This window comes from Manis pentadactyla, chromosome 11, assembly GCF_030020395.1.
Source record: "Manis pentadactyla isolate mManPen7 chromosome 11, mManPen7.hap1, whole genome shotgun sequence".
Classification (NCBI taxonomy): Eukaryota; Metazoa; Chordata; class Mammalia; order Pholidota; family Manidae; genus Manis; species Manis pentadactyla.
Window position 1 is genome coordinate 74,801,126 of NC_080029.1, and position 16,634 is coordinate 74,817,759.

General features: G+C 55.4%; 2 protein-coding genes across 5 annotated transcripts; one reads left to right on the forward strand and one right to left on the reverse strand.

The window, feature by feature from the left end:
* Positions 1 to 25: 25 nt before the first annotated feature.
* On the forward strand, positions 26 to 8,635 carry IPO4 (importin 4). 4 transcript variants are annotated; one of them, XM_036884445.2, is made up of 30 exons: positions 26 to 243; positions 324 to 410; positions 541 to 620; positions 700 to 741; positions 1,171 to 1,300; positions 1,388 to 1,567; positions 1,799 to 1,864; positions 1,966 to 2,067; positions 2,156 to 2,239; positions 2,515 to 2,679; positions 2,775 to 2,828; positions 2,987 to 3,096; positions 3,397 to 3,505; positions 3,663 to 3,792; positions 3,980 to 4,093; positions 4,189 to 4,302; positions 4,561 to 4,681; positions 4,841 to 4,952; positions 5,059 to 5,168; positions 5,278 to 5,355; positions 5,431 to 5,488; positions 5,573 to 5,678; positions 5,783 to 5,976; positions 6,127 to 6,168; positions 6,545 to 6,670; positions 6,776 to 6,984; positions 7,093 to 7,225; positions 7,304 to 7,408; positions 8,125 to 8,194; positions 8,273 to 8,635. In XM_036884445.2, exons 1-30 carry the CDS (start codon positions 175 to 177, stop codon positions 8,398 to 8,400), a joined length of 3,228 nt encoding a protein of 1,075 aa, XP_036740340.2. In that variant the 5' UTR covers positions 26 to 174; the 3' UTR covers positions 8,401 to 8,635. The 4 variants fall into 4 exon arrangements, with proteins under 4 accessions (XP_036740340.2, XP_036740339.2, XP_057344535.1 ...); XM_036884444.2 differs by having other exon boundaries at positions 8,310 to 8,635; XM_057488552.1 differs by lacking the exon at positions 7,304 to 7,408.
* Positions 8,636 to 8,770: 135 nt separating this feature from the next.
* Positions 8,771 to 14,383, reverse strand: REC8 (REC8 meiotic recombination protein). Its single transcript, XM_057489041.1, has 18 exons — positions 14,302 to 14,383; positions 14,158 to 14,226; positions 13,898 to 14,040; positions 13,737 to 13,812; positions 13,507 to 13,627; positions 12,441 to 12,501; positions 12,039 to 12,118; positions 11,515 to 11,786; positions 11,343 to 11,434; positions 11,121 to 11,170; positions 10,636 to 10,788; positions 10,241 to 10,307; positions 9,989 to 10,152; positions 9,724 to 9,772; positions 9,405 to 9,471; positions 9,146 to 9,277; positions 8,968 to 9,074; positions 8,771 to 8,862 (listed from the first exon to the last, which is right to left on the reverse strand). The coding sequence occupies exons 1-18, from the start codon at positions 14,355 to 14,357 to the stop codon at positions 8,771 to 8,773; spliced, it is 1,851 nt and encodes a 616-aa protein (XP_057345024.1). The 5' UTR covers positions 14,358 to 14,383.
* Between the last annotated feature and the right edge of the window lie 2,251 nt (positions 14,384 to 16,634).

The window sequence follows — 16,634 nt, forward strand, 5'->3', positions numbered from 1 at the left end:
TTTCGCGGTTCAGCCGGCGCTCAAGCCCAACGGAAATGGGAAGATGGCTAAATTACCCTGGCGACAGCCGGCGCGCGGAGCGACGCCCCTTCCGCCGGAAATGGGTTTCGGAGCCTCCATGTGCCGTCCCCTCCACCCGCCGTCCGGCCGGGGAGCGTTGACTCCGCTGCTGCCATGGAACCCGCCGGCTTGGAGCAGATCCTGTGGGAGCTGCTGCTGCCGGACACCGAGCGCATCCACCGGGTACGGGGCAAGCGGGACCGGGCTGGGGCAGGCGGGAGGCTGTGGGAAAGGCCCAACTGTGACCTCCAGACTCCCCCCAGGCCACCGAGCAGCTCCAGACCGCTCTGCGGGACCCCACCGCTCTGTCTGCGCTGTGCGACCTTCTGGCCTCGGCAGCCGACCCTCAGGTGAGGCTGACTCCTTCCCGCCGAGCTTCCCATCGAACGCCACCGGTCAAGCCCCAGCAGCTCCAGCCTGCTGCGGCCCGCTCGGTACTTTCGGCGCCAACCCTCACCTGCCTGCTTTCTGTCGTCCCAGATCCGCCAGTTTGCGGCCCTGCTGATTCGCAGACGACTGAACACCCGCTGGCGACGGCTCGCAGCAGAGCCTCAGGAGAGGTGGGCGGGGCCGGGGCGGGGTAGGCTGAGGCGGCTCTCGCGCTGGCTGAGTACCAAACATCTGCCACCTGTGTTCCAGGCTCAAGTCCCTGGTCCTGACGGCCCTTCAGAGAGAAACAGAGTAAGTATTTACCCCTCTTATTTTGGGATCCTAAGTGACTCCAGGCTGAGAGCCCCCCTCTGGGTTTCTGACTTCTTTTTCAACTCCAGGCTGGGACTTGGGGAGCAGGGACTTCACTTCTAGACCAAGGGTGGAGCCAGGATTCTGAGACTGTTGAAGACTATAGTTCTTAAGAATGGTCTGTGATGCTCTGCTAAACCCGAGTCAGAGAAATGAAACTGAAATTTAGTCTGAGTGAGGCCAAACTCACCAGGTTGCATACCCACATTGCTGTTGGTCTCTGAGCGGTTAGTCTCTCTGAACTGCTTTCTTATGCATCCCAACTTGGCAAAAGCCCTATGCCCACACCTGGAGGTTTCTGTCCTGGCCACCCTATAGGGCAGGGCCAAGGAGGGGGATTTGGGTGGGGTGAATCTCTCCTGTTTGCAGGCATTCTGTGAGCCTTAGCCTGGCTCAGCTCTCAGCCACCATTTTTCGAAAGGAAGGCCTGGAGGCCTGGCCTCAGCTCATGCAGCTTCTTCAGCACAGTACCCACAGCCCCCACATCCCAGAAAGAGAGGTACTATCAAATGGTTGGTGGGAGGTAGGGACTGAGAGGCCAGACAGACCATGTAAGGTTTTCCCTCTTATCCCCACACCTGGACAGATGGGGCTTTTGCTGCTAAGTGTTGTAGTGACCTCCCGACCTGAAGCCTTCCAACCTCACCACCAAGAGCTTCTTCGGCTTCTGAATGAGACCCTTGGTGAGGTGGGCTCTCCTGGGCTCCTCTTCTACTCCCTGCGCACTCTGACCACCATGGCCCCTTATCTCGGCACTGATGATGTGGTGAGATGTGGCCCCGCAGCTTCCCTGGCTCCCTGTCCTTGGGCCTTCATGTCCTCACTCTCACAAGATGCAGAACTATGTCTGCTTCTTCTCTTGCTTTTTGTCCTTCCTGACAACTGAGGGTGGATACTGTGGGTGACTGTGTCTGGGATCCTCCTATGTAAAGGCTTCAAGGAAGCTGTTAGCTTCTGGGGCCTGAGATGAGGTTGCATAATGCCTTCTGTCCTCTAGCCTCATGCACGGATGTTGGTACCCAAAGTCATCGTGGCAGTGCAGACTCTGATCCCTGTAGATGAGGTGAGGACATTTGGGCAATAGCTGTGTTGGAAGGAGCATGCAGGAGCATCCAGCTGGTCTACTGAAGAAGAGCATAACCCTAAGATTTGTGTCTCTGGCAGGCAAAGGCCTGTGAGGCTCTGGAGGCTCTGGATGAATTGCTGGAGTCACAGGTGCCCATCATCACCTCCCACCTCTCTGAGGTCCTTGCCTTCTTCCTGGAGGTGAGCCTGGGGTGGGCATTGCCCCTGCTGCCCCTCTCTTGCTGGGAGTTTCCTTGCTTGTCTCTGATTCAAGTTAGTCTCTGGGCAGGTGGCTAGCAATGTGTCCCTGGGTGATACGATACGTGTGCGTATTCTCTGCTGCCTCACTTTCTTAATCAAAGTCAAGAGCAAGGTAAGTACCCTGCGGTGCATGTCACCTCCACCCCCACCCCCACTGCCCCCAAATCTCCATCCCTCCTCTCACTCCTGGGGCTTTCTGTCCATCTTAAGGTATCTAAAGTACCATAACTAAGATATTTGAGATTTGGTGTGGCCACACCCCAGCTTCTGGCCTAGAGATCTGCAATCTCCTGCTGGCCCCTTTGTGGCCTGGAAGGCTGGAATTTTTAATATGAGTCCATCTTGGGAGCAGAGTCTGAGAGACACTATTCTACCCTCCCTCTCAAGGCCTTGCTGAAGAACCGTCTCCTGCCACCCTTGTTGCACACCCTTTTCCCCATTATGGCTGCCGAGCCCCCTGTAGGCCAGCTGGATCCTGAGGACCAGGATTTGGAGGAGGAAGAGCTGGAAATTGGGCTGGTGGGGGAGACTCCCAAGCACTTTGCTGTACAGGTGGGATGTGGGATGGGGGTGGTGGGGTGGCAGGCAGGGTGTTAGGTAGTAGTTGTAGGGCAGAGATGGAGCCAGCAAAATCTATCTTTTTTTAGGTTGTGGACATGCTGGCGCTACATTTGCCCCCTGAGAAGCTCTGTCCCCTTCTAGTAAGTGTGGCTCTGTCCTTCTGATACCCCTATGCCCAGGTCGGCCTGCATTCCTGAGGCTGAGGGCCTTTGGGCCCTGGTAGGTATAGAGGGTCTGTTGCCCCAGGAATAGGCAGGCTCATAACAGCATCTCAGGAGAGTGCCTCCTGTTCCCCTAGATGCCCATGCTGGAAGAGGCCTTGCGGAGTCAGAGCCCATACCAGCGCAAGGCTGGGCTCCTGGTGCTAGCTGTGCTGTCTGATGGAGCTGGTGACCACATCAGGCAAAGGTATTTATTCCCCTGTCCTGGAGAGAAGGTGGGCCATGGGGAGGAGGACCACACAGCCCATGGTAGTTCTGGTCTATGCTGTCATTCAAGCCCAATTGTCAATAGCGTTTCCTCCCACTCTCAGAAGTATGAAAGATAAGTTTAATGGCTGCCCCAGCTGTAGTGACAAGGGGGTGGTATCTACCATATGATAACAGGGAAAGCCTTGGTTTTCCCAGGGGAAACAAACAAAAAGATGGCTCAGCCTAGCGCTCTTGGGTCCTGCCTTCAGACTGTGTCCTCTTGTCCTGCTCCATCCAGACTGCTGCCCCCACTGCTGCAAATTGTGTGCAAGGGCCTGGAGGACCCGTCGCAAGTCGTGCGCAGTGCCGCTCTCTTTGCCCTGGGACAGTTCTCAGAGAACCTACAGGTGAGGAAGGTTGAATGTGGGCAGCCACCATTTCAGAGTGCCCACCCATCCCAGATACTCATCTCAACTCATATCTTCAGGCATTCCTGCTGCCATTGGCATGTAGGTGTGTGCCCTGTGGTCAGGTTGACTCAGGGCCCCTTCACTCTTTTCCTAGCCCCATATCAGCAACTATTCAGGGGAGGTGATGCCACTGCTCCTCGCCTACCTGAAGTCGGTGCCTCCTGGGCACACACACCACCTGGCCAAGGCCTGCTATGCCCTGGAGAATTTCGTGGAGAATCTAGGTAGTGATGGCAGTTGGGGGTGCAAGGAAGGGGACATGACTGTAGCTTTGGCTGCAAGGCACATCCTGAACTGTCTGCAATGGGGAGAGGGATGTAGTGGGGCCACAGAGAGGATCACCTAGAAGGAAGTGGCCCCCCAGAGGGTGGGAGACCTGGGATGGTTGGTAGAGAAGGCCCTTTCCCACAGGGCCTAAGGTGCAGCCGTACCTTCTGGAGTTGATGGAGTGTGTGCTGCAGCCTCTGAGGAACCCCAGCAGCTCCCGGGCCAAGGAGCTGGCTGTGAGCGCCCTGGGTGCCATTGGTGAGAAGAAAGTGGCCAGAGGCAGGGACATGGGTTCACCCAGAGAGCCTGTGGCAGGTGATTCTGGTCCCTGATTCTGTGCTTCCATCCTGCAGCCACGGCTGCTCAGGCCTCCCTGCTTCCCTACTTCCCCACCATTATGGAGCATCTGCGGGAGTTCCTGTTGGCAGGCCAGGAGGACCTTCAGCCTGTGCGGATCCAGAGCCTGGGTGAGTAAGGGTTCCCAGGCAGTATTCCCAGGGCCAGGGAAGGGCTGATGCTCACCTGTTCACAGACAGCAGTCCCCCAGGGGAGCACAGGTGTCTTCCTTCTCATCAAAGAAGGTACTCCCGACACTAACCCAGAGTAGGTGGGATTCCTGAATCACCCTCCACCCTAGGTGCCACCTTTGATCCACCAGGCCTTGACACTGCACACTTCTGGCCCAGTTCCGTATCCCAGAGCTAACCAAGTCCTTTTTGCCACAGAGACGCTAGGGGTGCTGGCCCGAGCAGTTGGGGATCCCATGAAGCCCCTGGCTGAGGAGTGCTGCCGGCTGGGACTGGGCCTGTGTGGCCAGGTAGATGACCCTGACTTGCGGCGCTGCACGTGAGTGAGCCCTCAACTTGCCCCTGCCCCACCACTGGATCCCCATCCCTTACCCCAGACCCCAGTCTTCTGGTCCTGGACCATAGGTTTCCCTGGGTTCCCCCACCCTGTCTGGCTACACCAGGCAAGATTATACAGCTTCCATTCTAACTCCACCAGGTACAGCCTGTTTGCAGCCTTATCAGGGCTAATGGGTGAGAGTCTGGCACTCCACCTGCCACAGATCACCACACTCATGCTGTTGTCACTGCGTTCCACTGAGGGCATTATGGTGAGGAGACGGTGGGCTTGGCTGGTGAGGGAAGGCCAGCCCTGGGTTGTGATTCATCTTCTGGGCCCAGCTGAGCCAAAGTCCCTCCTATGCATCCTCTGTCCAGCCTCAGCATGATGGAAGCAGCCCCTTCCTTCTGTTTGATGATGAGAGTGATGGGGAGGAAGAGGAGGAACTCATGGACAAGGAAGAGGAGGATGACTCTGAGATCTCAGGGTGCGGAGGGGTGCCATTCTGTTCAGAGGTATCCTGGCCTTGGGCAAGGGCACAGTGGTGCACACTCTTCCTGATGCCTGAGCACTGCTGCTTCCGCACCTTACTCTAGGTACAGCATGGAAAATGCCTTCTTCAATGAGAAGGAAGATGCCTGTGCTGCACTGGGGGAGATTTCTGTGAACAGCAGGTGAGCATCAGCCTTTCCCTGGTCCTGAGAATCCTGCCTGCAAGCCCCTTGCATATGGCGTGTGTTTGTCCATAGTGTGGCCTTCCTTCCCTACATGGAAAGTGTCTTTGAAGAAGTATTCAAACTGCTGGAGGTGAGAGAGTCTGTGGGTCTGAGGGTTGCAGGCCCCATGTTTGCCCTGCACACAGCAGGCACAGCCGCCCCTCCTCATCTGCAGTGCCCTCACCCGAATGTGCGGAAAGCAGCCCATGAGGCGGTGGGTCAGTTCTGCTGTGCACTGCACAAGGCCTGTCAAAGCTGCCCCTCAGAACCCAACACTGCTGGTGAGAATGGGAGGCTGGAGCCCTGCTGGGGCCTCTAGAAACGGGATGGGTGCAAGGAAGGGAGGGGCGGGGCCTGACTGGACATCAGCCAGTTATGTCCCCAGCTCTGCAGGCTGCCCTGGCCCGGGTGGTGCCATCCTATGTGCAGGCAGTGCATGGGGAGCGGGAGCGCCAGGTGGTAATGGCTGTGCTGGAGGCCTTGACTGGGGTGTTACGCAGCTGTGGGATCCTCACACTGCAACCCCCTGGGCGCCTTGCTGAGCTCTGCAACATGCTCAAGGCTGTGCTGCAGAAGAAGGTGAGTAGGGCAGAGGGGCTTCTGGGTAAGGTGGTGGCCCGGCCCCAGGTGGGGAGAGTCAGAGGCTACAGGTGCAGCTACCCCTTCCCCCGACTCATGGAAAGAAGGGGCAGGCAAGCCAAGGTTTTGTCAAGCTCCCTCTTCCTGCAGATAGCCTGTCAGGACACTGACGAGGAAGAGGAAGAGGACCAGGTAAGAACTACAGATGCAAACTGGGACTAGGCAGTCCAGATAGTCCCACAAGGGCAGGTGTGGACAGTGTATTTGGGCTTGGTCTGGGGGAGCTAGGGCTGCTAAAAGATGGATAATGGCTCCAAAAGATGCAACCCTGCTTCCACCAAGGCAGTGGAGTCTGGGAAGGCTTCCTGGAGGTGGGGATTCAAGGTGGGATTGATTGATAGGTAAGAGTAGGAGCCAGAAGAAAAGGCTGGACCTAAATAAGCCCAGTCTGGAAAGGGCCTGTTTTGTGGCAGTGGTGGACTGTCTGCAGGGGTGGCCAAGCATGGTGGGAGGTGCCCACAGGTGCAGAGCTGGCTCTGGTTCTCTAGCCCCTGACCTGGCCCCACAGGCTGAATATGATGCCATGTTGCTAGAGCATGCTGGTGAGGCCATCCCTGCGCTGGCAGCTGCAGCCGGGGGAGACGCCTTTGCCCCCTTCTTTGTCCCCTTCTTGCCATTGTTGCTGTGCAAGACCGTGAGTATTTCCTCTGGCTTCAAACCTATTTTGCCCATGTGCCCTGTGTCCAGCCTCCTACTCTGTCCCAGTTCCCAGGCTGACTTGCACTCCTCTCCCTACCAGAAACAGGGTTGCACGGTGGCAGAGAAGTCCTTTGCAGTGGGAACGCTGGCAGAGTCCGTTCAGGGCCTGGGTGCTGCCTCAGCCCAGTTTGTGTCCCAGCTTCTCCCTGTGCTGTTGAGCTCCACCCGGGAGGTAGACCCTGAGGTGCGGAGCAATGCCATCTTTGGGCTGGGTGTGCTGGCAGAGCATGGGGGCCGCCCTGCCCAGGAGTATCCTTGGCTAGCAGAAGGGGGCTGGGGTGAGGTTGGGAGAGTATCCCTGGGGCTCAGAGATCCGTGAGGTCTGCCTGGGTGCCTGTTCCTTGACTGTGGAACCAGACACTTCCCCAAGCTACTGGGGCTCCTGTTGCCCCTCCTGGCACGGGAGCGCCATGACCGTGTCCGTGACAACATCTGTGGGGCACTCGCCCGCCTGCTGATGGCCAGTCCTACAAGGAAACCAGAGCCCCAGGTGAGGGATGGGGGCATCAGGCAGGGCCAGGAAGCTGAAAAGGGTGCAGGGTGGTACATGAGGCATCTGTGTGTCCAGGTGCTGGCTGCCCTGCTGCATGCCCTGCCCCTGAAGGAGGACTTGGAGGAGTGGGTCACCATAGGGCACCTCTTCAGCTTCCTGCACCAGAGCAGCCCTGACCAGGTAACCTTGATGCTGGGCGGCCCTTAGAGGGGAGCTTGTCCGCCAGTCTCAGTGACAGAGTTGGAGTCAGTTGTGGCTAATGCAGAGTTAGTTTAAGCTGTCCTTTGACATAACATATTCTCTTGCTTTCTCATTTGTCTGCAGGATTGGCAGCCAGGCCTGTAGTGGGAGAGGAGGGACTTTCTCTTACCACATAGCATTTTTTCTTAGGGAGGCTCTAGCCTCACTGGCTATTTCTACCCTCTGGTCTGAGCCAGAAGTCAGAACTTCCTAGGCTGATGTCCTTTACCAGGGCTCTTTCATACTGCACTCCATGAAGGAGGCTGGGTACCTGTGGGCCACCTACCTTCCATTCCAGTCAGCTGTTCTGCTTTCTGAGGGAGATTTGTCTTCACCCCGTGGCTAGATTTGGATTCATGTCCCAGGGTCCCTGTGTGCATCACCTCTGTCTTGCATCTTTAGAAACTATTGTGTTGGTGGAGCTCCTGGATGTCTGGGCTGCTTTTGGTCTTGAGGCCATCACTTTGAAGCCATCCCCTCCAAAAAAATTATTACCACCATGTCTCATGGGTCCTTTTCATGCTCCACAGTTGTTTTCGATGCCTGTGAATCAGTATCAGGTTCAAATAGCCCTAGTATGAGACTTTGCCTCTTTTTGGTCCCTATCCTTGGGGTCCAGGATGCTGCTTCTCAAGTCAGCCCTTCTTTACCCACAGGTTGGGGATGTGGCCCCTGAGCTCCTGCGTATCTACAGCCTCATTCTGGCTGACAGCAAGATCCCACCAGGTGAGAGGGCAGAGCCAGAGGGAGGCAGGGAGCATCAGAGCTCCAAGGGCCTGAGACATCTAGGGGTTGGGATGCCAGTCCTCCCTGGATCTCTCCCTCTTCGCTTTCCACCCAGACGCCAAGGCTGCACTGCTGCTGCTCCTGACATTCTTGGCCAGACAGCACACCGACATCTTCCATTCTGCACTGGGCTCATTGCCTGGTGACAAAGCTCAGGAACTCCAGGCTGTCCTGGGCCTCACCTAGGCTGTGGGCTGCAGCAAGGCCAGAGAGAACCGAGCCTGCCCAGGCCCCAAGACCACCTCTCAGCCCAGTTCCAGCTCACACTGTACCAGTGATTCAGGGCCTCACACCCACAGCCCTGCTTGCTTGCCTTATGGGGACACCTTTGGGGTTGGATCTGTTAACGCTGTGAACAATACAAATGGAGTTATGACATCATCCTGTAAGAAAGGCAGTTGATTTTCTGCTTGAACAGTAGCTCAGAGCAGAAAGCATAGAGATGCGTGTTCAGAAATGAGGCAGCCAGGATCTAGTTTAATGTAGCTGGTTTCCCAACAGCTTTGTAAATTGGCTCTAGCCATAGTGGAATCGGGGCCCTGGCTGGATCAGGAGGCGCCCATATGGCTTCTCTTGTTCCACACGTAGGATCTGCTGTGCTGCAAGCACTGGTCAAGAGGGGAGGAGAGAGCCAGTTAGGGCGAGTCCCTAGAGTAGCTTCTGGCCCATGTGTCCCCACAGACAGATGCACACACACACATGCCCACACTCACCCAGGAGCAGGTAGAAGACACGGGCAGCCATTTTGCGGGGGCTGCAAGGTGATACCAGGCTGCTGAAATCAGGCTCCCTGTTGGCCTGCAGCTCCAGGGCCACTGCCCTATAGGGATCAAGAACTGTTAGCTGAGGCCCCAGCCTGGGCTTCCCTCATGAGGCACCCCTCTCTGGTACCTGTGCACGGCCTCCAGTGAGAGCAGCTCAGGCTCTGGGGGCAGCTCCACAGGCATCTCCATGGGTACCTCAGGGAGTTCAGGTACCATGGGCAAAGCAGGGGGCTCTGGCTGCTCTGCCTCAGCCCAGGCCCTAGAATGGGAAGTAAAGTGGAGCAAGGAACATGATAGCTGTGACAGCGACGGGCCATGCCCACCCCAGCCAGTCCCCTGACCTGGCGAGGGCTACAGGCCTGGGTACCCCCAGGCTGGCAGCTTACCACCGTTCTTCCAGGGGGACGAGGCTGATGCGGGACTTCTCTTCCTCAGCTGCTTCTAGGGAGAGCTCTGTTGGGGGAAGGTGAGGTCCTGGTAGGGCTGCTCATTTGAGCAGTCAGGACCTTGGGGCCACCTGGTTGAACTGGGTGCCAGAGCTATGCAGTGAGTTGCTAAAAGTACCCAGGTGGGAGAACTGAAGAGAATTGCCATTCCTCATGTTAAGCACACCCTCTGATTAAAACCATCAGTAGTTGGGGTACCAGTTGCCTGCAACAGTAATTCAGGTGGTGGCCCCCACTGTCTACATTTCCCAGTGCCTACCTGAAGACAGCATGAGGGGTCCACTGGGCTCCTGAGCCTCCCTCAGCACCTGGGGGTGGGAGAAAGAGAATTAAGACCCCCAGTATAGAAGCACCTGGAGCAGGGGTCAAGCAGTCCCACCATGAGCCAGCCTAGGCTCTGGGGCAGGACACAGCCCAGTCCTGTGCCCAGGACCTGGCACTGCTGGCTCCTATTGGCAAAAGGCAGCCTGCTGGAGCTCTGGCAAAGCAAACTGGTCTCTAGGAAAGATGAGGGGTGTGGTTACCTCAATATCACTCGGAGTTTCAGCCTTTCTTATTTCCTCAGCTGCTACAACCCTCTCAGCAGCCTCTTCCTCAGGCTCCTGGGGTGGCCTTCGTCTGAGTGCTCTTGGGGGTGGCTGGGCACAGTGGGTCCAGAGAGCCAGCAGTTCTGGAGGTAGCCAGCACGCTGGGAATGAGGGCATTGTGAACAGGATTTGTGGTGTGAGGAATACGGGTTCAGAGGATGCCACGTGCCAACTCCTGCCACTCCTTACTGTGAGTTGGGGTTTGAAACAGCTCTGCAGGACTTTTCGTGGTCCTTTCTGGAGGCTGCACCATTGGCTGCATGGGGGGAAGGCCAGAAGCCTTGTGAGGAGGAAGCCACTCCTCACTACCTCTTCCCCACCTCTTTACAGTGCCTTGTTCCAGGCCTGGCTTTCCAACCCTTTGAACCTCCTGCTCCTGCCTGCTCTGACTATTAAAAGTAGGACTTTTTAACTGGTATCCATGGATGTGCTCACTGGGGTCACCAAAGAACACAGAGAGTTCCCTAATGCATGCACTTTGGGAAATGCTCTCATCTCCCCAGGAGTTTAGAAGGCCCTGCACGCACCTGCCCCAGGCCCTCACTGCCTCCCTCAATCCCCTGCAGAGCTAAGGCTGCACTTACACACTCCCAGCAATGGGCTCTGGTTTGCAGTTGTTCCTGAAATTTCTCTCGGGAAATCTGAGTCTCCTTGTCCCAGAACAATAACTGGCGGCGGCGGCGGCGGCGGCGAGCAGGTGGACTCCTAGGAGTTGGGAAGACTGGGGGCCTCCTCCGCTGATTAGGGAGGGGAGGTGGGAGCAAGGTTACCCATTACTCCTTTTCCTGTCATCCTGATAGACAGCAAACAGGCCTCACACTCCTGCCCCCCAGAGATGCCTTGGGAAAGCTTGGGCAGGGCCTCTGCAAGTTTGCACCTACCACCCCTGTTTGAGAAGGCAGGTTGGATAGAATGGGGTGTGGCCAGGGGCACCTTTTACTAATTTGCACAAAGGCCTGTGTAGGCCAGCAGTGGTGCAGGGCTTGGAGAAGCCAAATATAAATGAACAACTCTGGCCGAGGAGGAGAGTGGAGGCAGGCAGGGGTTGCTGGTGAAGTGTGCTACTCACCTCTGGGCTGAGTGGGGCTGGTGGACGCAGCTCTTGAGGAGGGGTCACCTCTGCAACAACACTTCAGGTCCTGGCTCTGTCCCACACCCTTTGCCCTCATGGCCACCCAGACAAGAAGCTAGAGAGCCTCCCTTCAGCAAGTTGGAATACAGGGCCTTTGCCTGCAGCAGCTATGCAGGTGGCCCTGGCAAGGCCTCCTCCCCCCGCCTGGTAGGTACTCACCAGTAAGTGGGGCCCCGGGCTCCCAGCCTGCCAGCCTGAGTTCTTCAGGGGCTAGCAATTGGCCTGGAAGTGGCTCTATTGCCCCTTCCACTCTGAGGAAAGAAGGGCAAGAGAAATTAGTTCGTCATCCCAGCAATGACCCCCTAACTGGCCCAGGGGTTCCAACCCTTACTGTGCAAGAGCTAGAGGCGAGAGTGGGGGAACTATGGTGTCTCCCTCTGGGGCCCGGAGCTCCTCCTTGGTCTCTGCAGAGAGAGGATCAGGGCTCAGTGTGCAGAAGAGGAGAGGGGGAGCACTGCACAGGCCCAGGATGTCAATGCCAGGGGCCTGACCATCTGGTGCTAGGCGGGCCTTACGACGTTCCTCTAACAGGAGAGCCTCATCTTCCTCAGCAATCAGTAGGTCAAGGTCTCGGCGGCTGACCTCTGGGAGCTCCTGTTCACCCTGTTGAGAGGGGAAGAGCAAGGAGAGGGTACTCAATTCCATTTCTAAAAAAGGAAAGTAAGATCCAGGAGGCATGCTACAGGGCTGGGCTGAGCAAGCTCCACTGGGTGCTCAAGTGCCAGGGGCAGGGAGTCGGGAAATGGTGACAGAGAAGGCAGGACTCTGGGCAGGGAGAGGTAGGTAGATGCAAGGGGAGCTAGGCTGTAGAATGCAGACCTCAGGCCTCAGACTGTGTGCAGGGGCACCACTCACCTCAATCTGCAGCATGCGTATGGGCTCCGCCTCCTGGATGGTGATGGCCTCGGGAGACAGCACAGTGACCAGGATCCTTTCTGGAGGGGCAGGGAAGTCACACCAGCCTCCCTGCTGCTTTCCAAGTTCCCACATGGACTCAGGTCAACCTGGGTTCTAGTGAGGGCCAGCCGGTCACTGGCAATCTGAACCTGGTTACATTGCTTAACAACTATGGGCCTAGTTTCCTCAACTGTAAAGTGAGGATGAAAATTCTGACCTCATAGGACTATTGGAAGGCAATGATGGGATTACAGACATAAAGACCTCTGCTCAGGGCCATCTCTTAAGAGAAGCTCAAAGATTGTCATTTCAGTTCTTAGGCCTTCCTATTTCTCTTGCCAGAAAGAAGACTCTACTCACCTGGTTTCCTAGGCTCTTTAGGGACTCTCTCTGGGGTTGCAGCCTCTAAGAGGTGTCGAATCTTTGGGGAGGGATTGGGGACAAACAACAGGATTAAGCTTCAGCCACTGCTTTCCCACTTTCACACCCTCATTCAGACAATGGACAGTAATACCCCATCATGCCTAATTCTTGGGGCATCGGCATCACTGCAGTGAACCCACTCGCCATCTGTTCCCCTCTCTTCCCATTCCCACCCTCAGCCCCCTCTCTCAATTATCTAGCCTCTGTCATTTTGTCTTTGTGAGAAGCATTGCATCCTTAGTCAACTTATGGGGGACAGAGGGTACAGGAAAGATTGGTGTGGTCTAGGGGGGAGACAAGTTTGTATATGACCTCAGCAAGAGTCAACACAAGGATAAATAAGGCCCTAGTAATGTGCTGTGTTTCAGAACAACATTTGATTCTGGCTGGGAGTGGGATAAAGTCAGTGGAAAAGGGTAATATTTGAGCCAGGTCTGTAAGGAAATGTAGGTCTTAACTGGTAGAGAATGAGCAGTGACCATTATGGGCTAGGGAAACAACATAACTAAACAAATGAATGTAGCATCATTAGGATATATGGACCAGACTGGTGTTTGGAAACGAAAAATGCCCAGGGGATATGCTGAGAGATGTCTGAGAATGGCTAGGTCTGGACTGGGGTATGGAAAACTCTAAATGCTAGTATTCTCTTTGCAGTGGGGAACTCCTGGAAGTGTCTTTGAAGGAAGGGAGTAACACTTTCTAAATTGTGGGGCATTAGGAATGGATAGAGAAGGGAAACCCAATGCCGAGGGACAGGTGCCTGGATTAGGGCCTTGGCTGTGGGAACTGTGGAAGTAAGTGGGGACAAGAGCTGCTTCTAGGTTGGCCTTGAATAGATAAGTGGAGTAGTTTTGTCTGGATGGGTCCATCAAGACCATTCCTCTGCACTAACTCCTGAGGGGCAGAGCTGTGGCAGGCTCCCTTCCACTCACCCCAGTGTCAGCACTCTCCGTATGCATTGTGAAATCAGTCTGAGGTGTCCCAGGGGATTGAGCCCTACCTGAGGGATATTGAAGGGACTGGGAAGTGTGGGATCCACAGACATCATCCCAAAAAAGGGGTCTGGAGCATCTTCCAGGGTTTCCATCAAGTCCAGGTGGTTAGGAAGCAGCAGGTTGGGTCTGAGAAAGAATTTGGGCTGTTGTGGACTGAGGCTGAGATGGGCTGAGGTGAAGCAGGGAGGTTCCTTAGCCAAGGCTGGGTGGTCCCAGTCCCAGGGGGGCAACTCACAGGTCAGCCTCTACCATATCAATGCGCATCTGCAGCTGGGCCCGGTGTAAACGCTCCAGGATGTGCTGGATGTCCTCTGTGGGCAGGGAAGGCAAGGTAGAGAGCTAGCCTAGCCAAGGGCCACTCAGCTCTGCCCCATCTTAGAGCCTTCCCAGCCTTACCTACGAGGTACTGGCATTGTTGAAAGTAAACGCGGATCACGCCGATCTGGAGCTGGGCTGAGAGGTAGAGGGAGAAGCGGGGCCGCGGCAGGCCGGGCAGCGGGGGTTGCACTCGCACCAGCACATAATTGAGGATTTCCTCGCTGGGGGAACACGCGCCCTGATGACCGCCCTGCTGCGGATCAACCCCACAATCTTGCCCACCCCAAATCATCCCCTAACCCTGACACCAGGCCACTCCTCCCTTTTCTGGGCCTTACCAAGTCTTCACCACGTTCACCTTTAGGTATTCGCGCTTCACCAACCGGCTGCCGCGCGTCGCTGCCAGCCTGGAGGGGGAAGAGGAGCGTCAGGCTGGGGTCCGTGGGCCCCCGTTTGGTACGCCCACCCGGCCCGGCCCCTACCAGATGGTGGCGAAGCAGCCGGTGTGGCGCTGAAGCACGTTGGGATAGTAGAACATCGTTCCCCTGGGGTTTCACCTTCGCCTTCACCACTGCTCTATTCGGATCTCAATCCAAATTCTTTAGGGCACGGGAGTTCCCAACACCGTCGGTGAGAAGGGTTTGGACAGGTGGCGTGTCAGGTGGACATAGAATGCCAAATGCAAACTGGAGAATAAACGATTTAGGGAGAAGTAAATGGAGACGCAGCTTGCATACACAGTAGTTGGGACGCGCCTCTCCGTCGGCCCTGGGTGGGTTTGCACGCCCCGTGGGTACTTCGAACTTACTGGAGCCTTCCGGGTTGGTTTCCAGGTTGGAGATGCAGAGCTCTTGGAATGAAGGCCCACGCTGTGACCCAGACCGGGTCTCGAGGGAGAACGGGTTTCCTCCGTAGAGATGCGGGGGCCCTGGGCCTTTGCGCTCAGTCTCAGCCCCTGCAGTCCCGGTCGTGGCGCCCTCCGGCGGCACTAGGTCCCACGGCAGGGAGTGCGCACCCTGGTGCTCTAAGCCTCGCTCCTCAGTAGGCCCCCAGAAACAGCCAATGGGGAATGGGGTGGGCTCGGGAGCGCGGGTTCCAGGACGCCAGGTAGCCTGCCTGGTGTTGAAGCAACAGGAATGTCCCGCGTCAGGCAGCAAACCAATAGGAAGAACCCTGCGAGCTGCCCCATTGTAAGGTGTCTTGACCAATGGGCTCTCGTTCCCTTTCTGGTAACAAGTATTCCTCGGAGAGGCGCTGCTCTGCGGGCCAATGAGCGGGGAGCAAATCCCAGCCTCTGCCCGGCAGCGGGGTTGGTAACAAGGGCCCTTCAACTAGTAGGGGTGGTAGGGTCATGCCGAGGGCAACTTCTCCTGCCCGGTTTGGGGCACCTGACCTGCGGTTAGACCTTCCCTTTCCCCCAAATCCCACCAATTATCAATTGATTGATCCATCTTTCTGTCCAACCTAGGGCCTGTCGGCAGCTGGAGGTAGAAACGATGTGAGGCTGACTTGGGGCCACCAGCTTGAGGTGGCCTTGGAGCCCTCCACAGGTCGATGGGCAAGAAGTAAGATCTCACAGGAAGCAGTGACGGGGCTTGTTGGGTCATTTCCTAAACCTGAACAGCTGAGGTTGCGGGCATCCCCCAACAGGCTGTTTTCCAGTTATGAGTATCCTTCTGGCTTTAACAGACCTTCCCTTTGTTGGATGCAGGGAACACTTCTCTATATGCTAAAGCCGTTTGTCTCAATTCTTTGTGTAAAATTAAAGTTGTATGGCTGTAGTTACAAATACCCCTTGTCCCCATGCTCCCTGCCTTTACACAGCATTTCTTTGACCTAGAATGCCCTTCCAACTGTGACTCCAGGGCATGTTCTGCCTCTTAAGAGACTCAGCTCTTATTGCAGTAAACATTTGTCAAATGAATGTACACTCGCCCTAAATTTAAAACCACGGAATGTCGGAATGTCAAGGCTGAAAGAGATTTCAAAACCTAGTCCAAGCCTTGCCTTTACAAATGGAGAACAGAGGCCCATAAAGACTGTTTCTCCCAGACCACACAGCTTCTTAGTGACAGCCTGGCTGATAACTCTGCTCTCTTAAATTCCAATGTTCCCAATACTTATTCTACTGTGCTTGACTACATTGGCTTCTATATGACATAAATGTCAACATTTTTAAGTATTTACAGTGGGGCACAAAGATGATAACATAGGGATACCTGTCCTTAAAGTGTTTAGAACTTAGTTTAGGAAATGGGCAAGGGATACAATAATTTATTCATCCACCCATCCATCCATTCAACAATTATTTGTTACATGCCTACTATGTGCCAGCATTCCTCTGGCCACTGGGATATAGCAATGAACAAAATAAGTCCCTATTCTTATGGAGTAGGGAAGAGAAATGAGAAGTAGGCAAAAAAAGTAGAAGTGATCAGAGCTATGAAGGAAAATGAGGCATAGGAAAATAAAAAGTAGTGAAGCTACTATTTAGGTTGGGTTCACAGGGAAACCTGCTCTGAAAGAGAGAAGGCAAGTCACTTGCCTACCTAAAGAAAGAGTATTTTAGACAAAAGAACCAGCAAGTGCAAGGGTCCTGAGGCAGAAATGTGTTTGGTGGGTTCAAGAAGCCTGGAGAAGAATGGCAAGGGGTATGAGGTTAACAAGGAGGATAGAGGCCACATTACAAGGATCTTAGAGGCTATTGTAAGGGTTTGGGCTTTTACTCTGAGTCAAGAGCCAATGGAGGATTTTGAGCAGAAGAGTGACATAGTGTAATGTACATATTAAGAGATTTACTCTATTGAAAATCAGC

Bases quoted from the DNA above. Each gene is read 5' to 3' on its own strand.
- IPO4 (XM_036884444.2), top strand. From the start codon at position 175: ATGGAACCCGCCGGCTTGGAGCAGATCCTGTGGGAGCTGCTGCTGCCG. The intron at 3,793-3,979 runs GTAGTGATGGCA...CCTTTCCCACAG, and splicing joins GAATTTCGTGGAGAATCTAG to GGCCTAAGGTGCAGCCGTAC. The intron at 4,682-4,840 runs GTGAGTGAGCCC...TAACTCCACCAG, and splicing joins CCTGACTTGCGGCGCTGCAC to GTACAGCCTGTTTGCAGCCT.
- REC8 (XM_057489041.1), bottom strand. From the start codon at position 14,357: ATGTTCTACTATCCCAACGTGCTTCAGCGCCACACCGGCTGCTTCGCC. The intron at 14,041-14,157 runs GTAAGGCCCAGA...GTGTTCCCCCAG, and splicing joins GTGAACGTGGTGAAGACTTG to CGAGGAAATCCTCAATTATG. The intron at 9,278-9,404 runs GTAAGCTGCCAG...TTCCCATTCTAG, and splicing joins GTCCCCCTGGAAGAACGGTG to GGCCTGGGCTGAGGCAGAGC.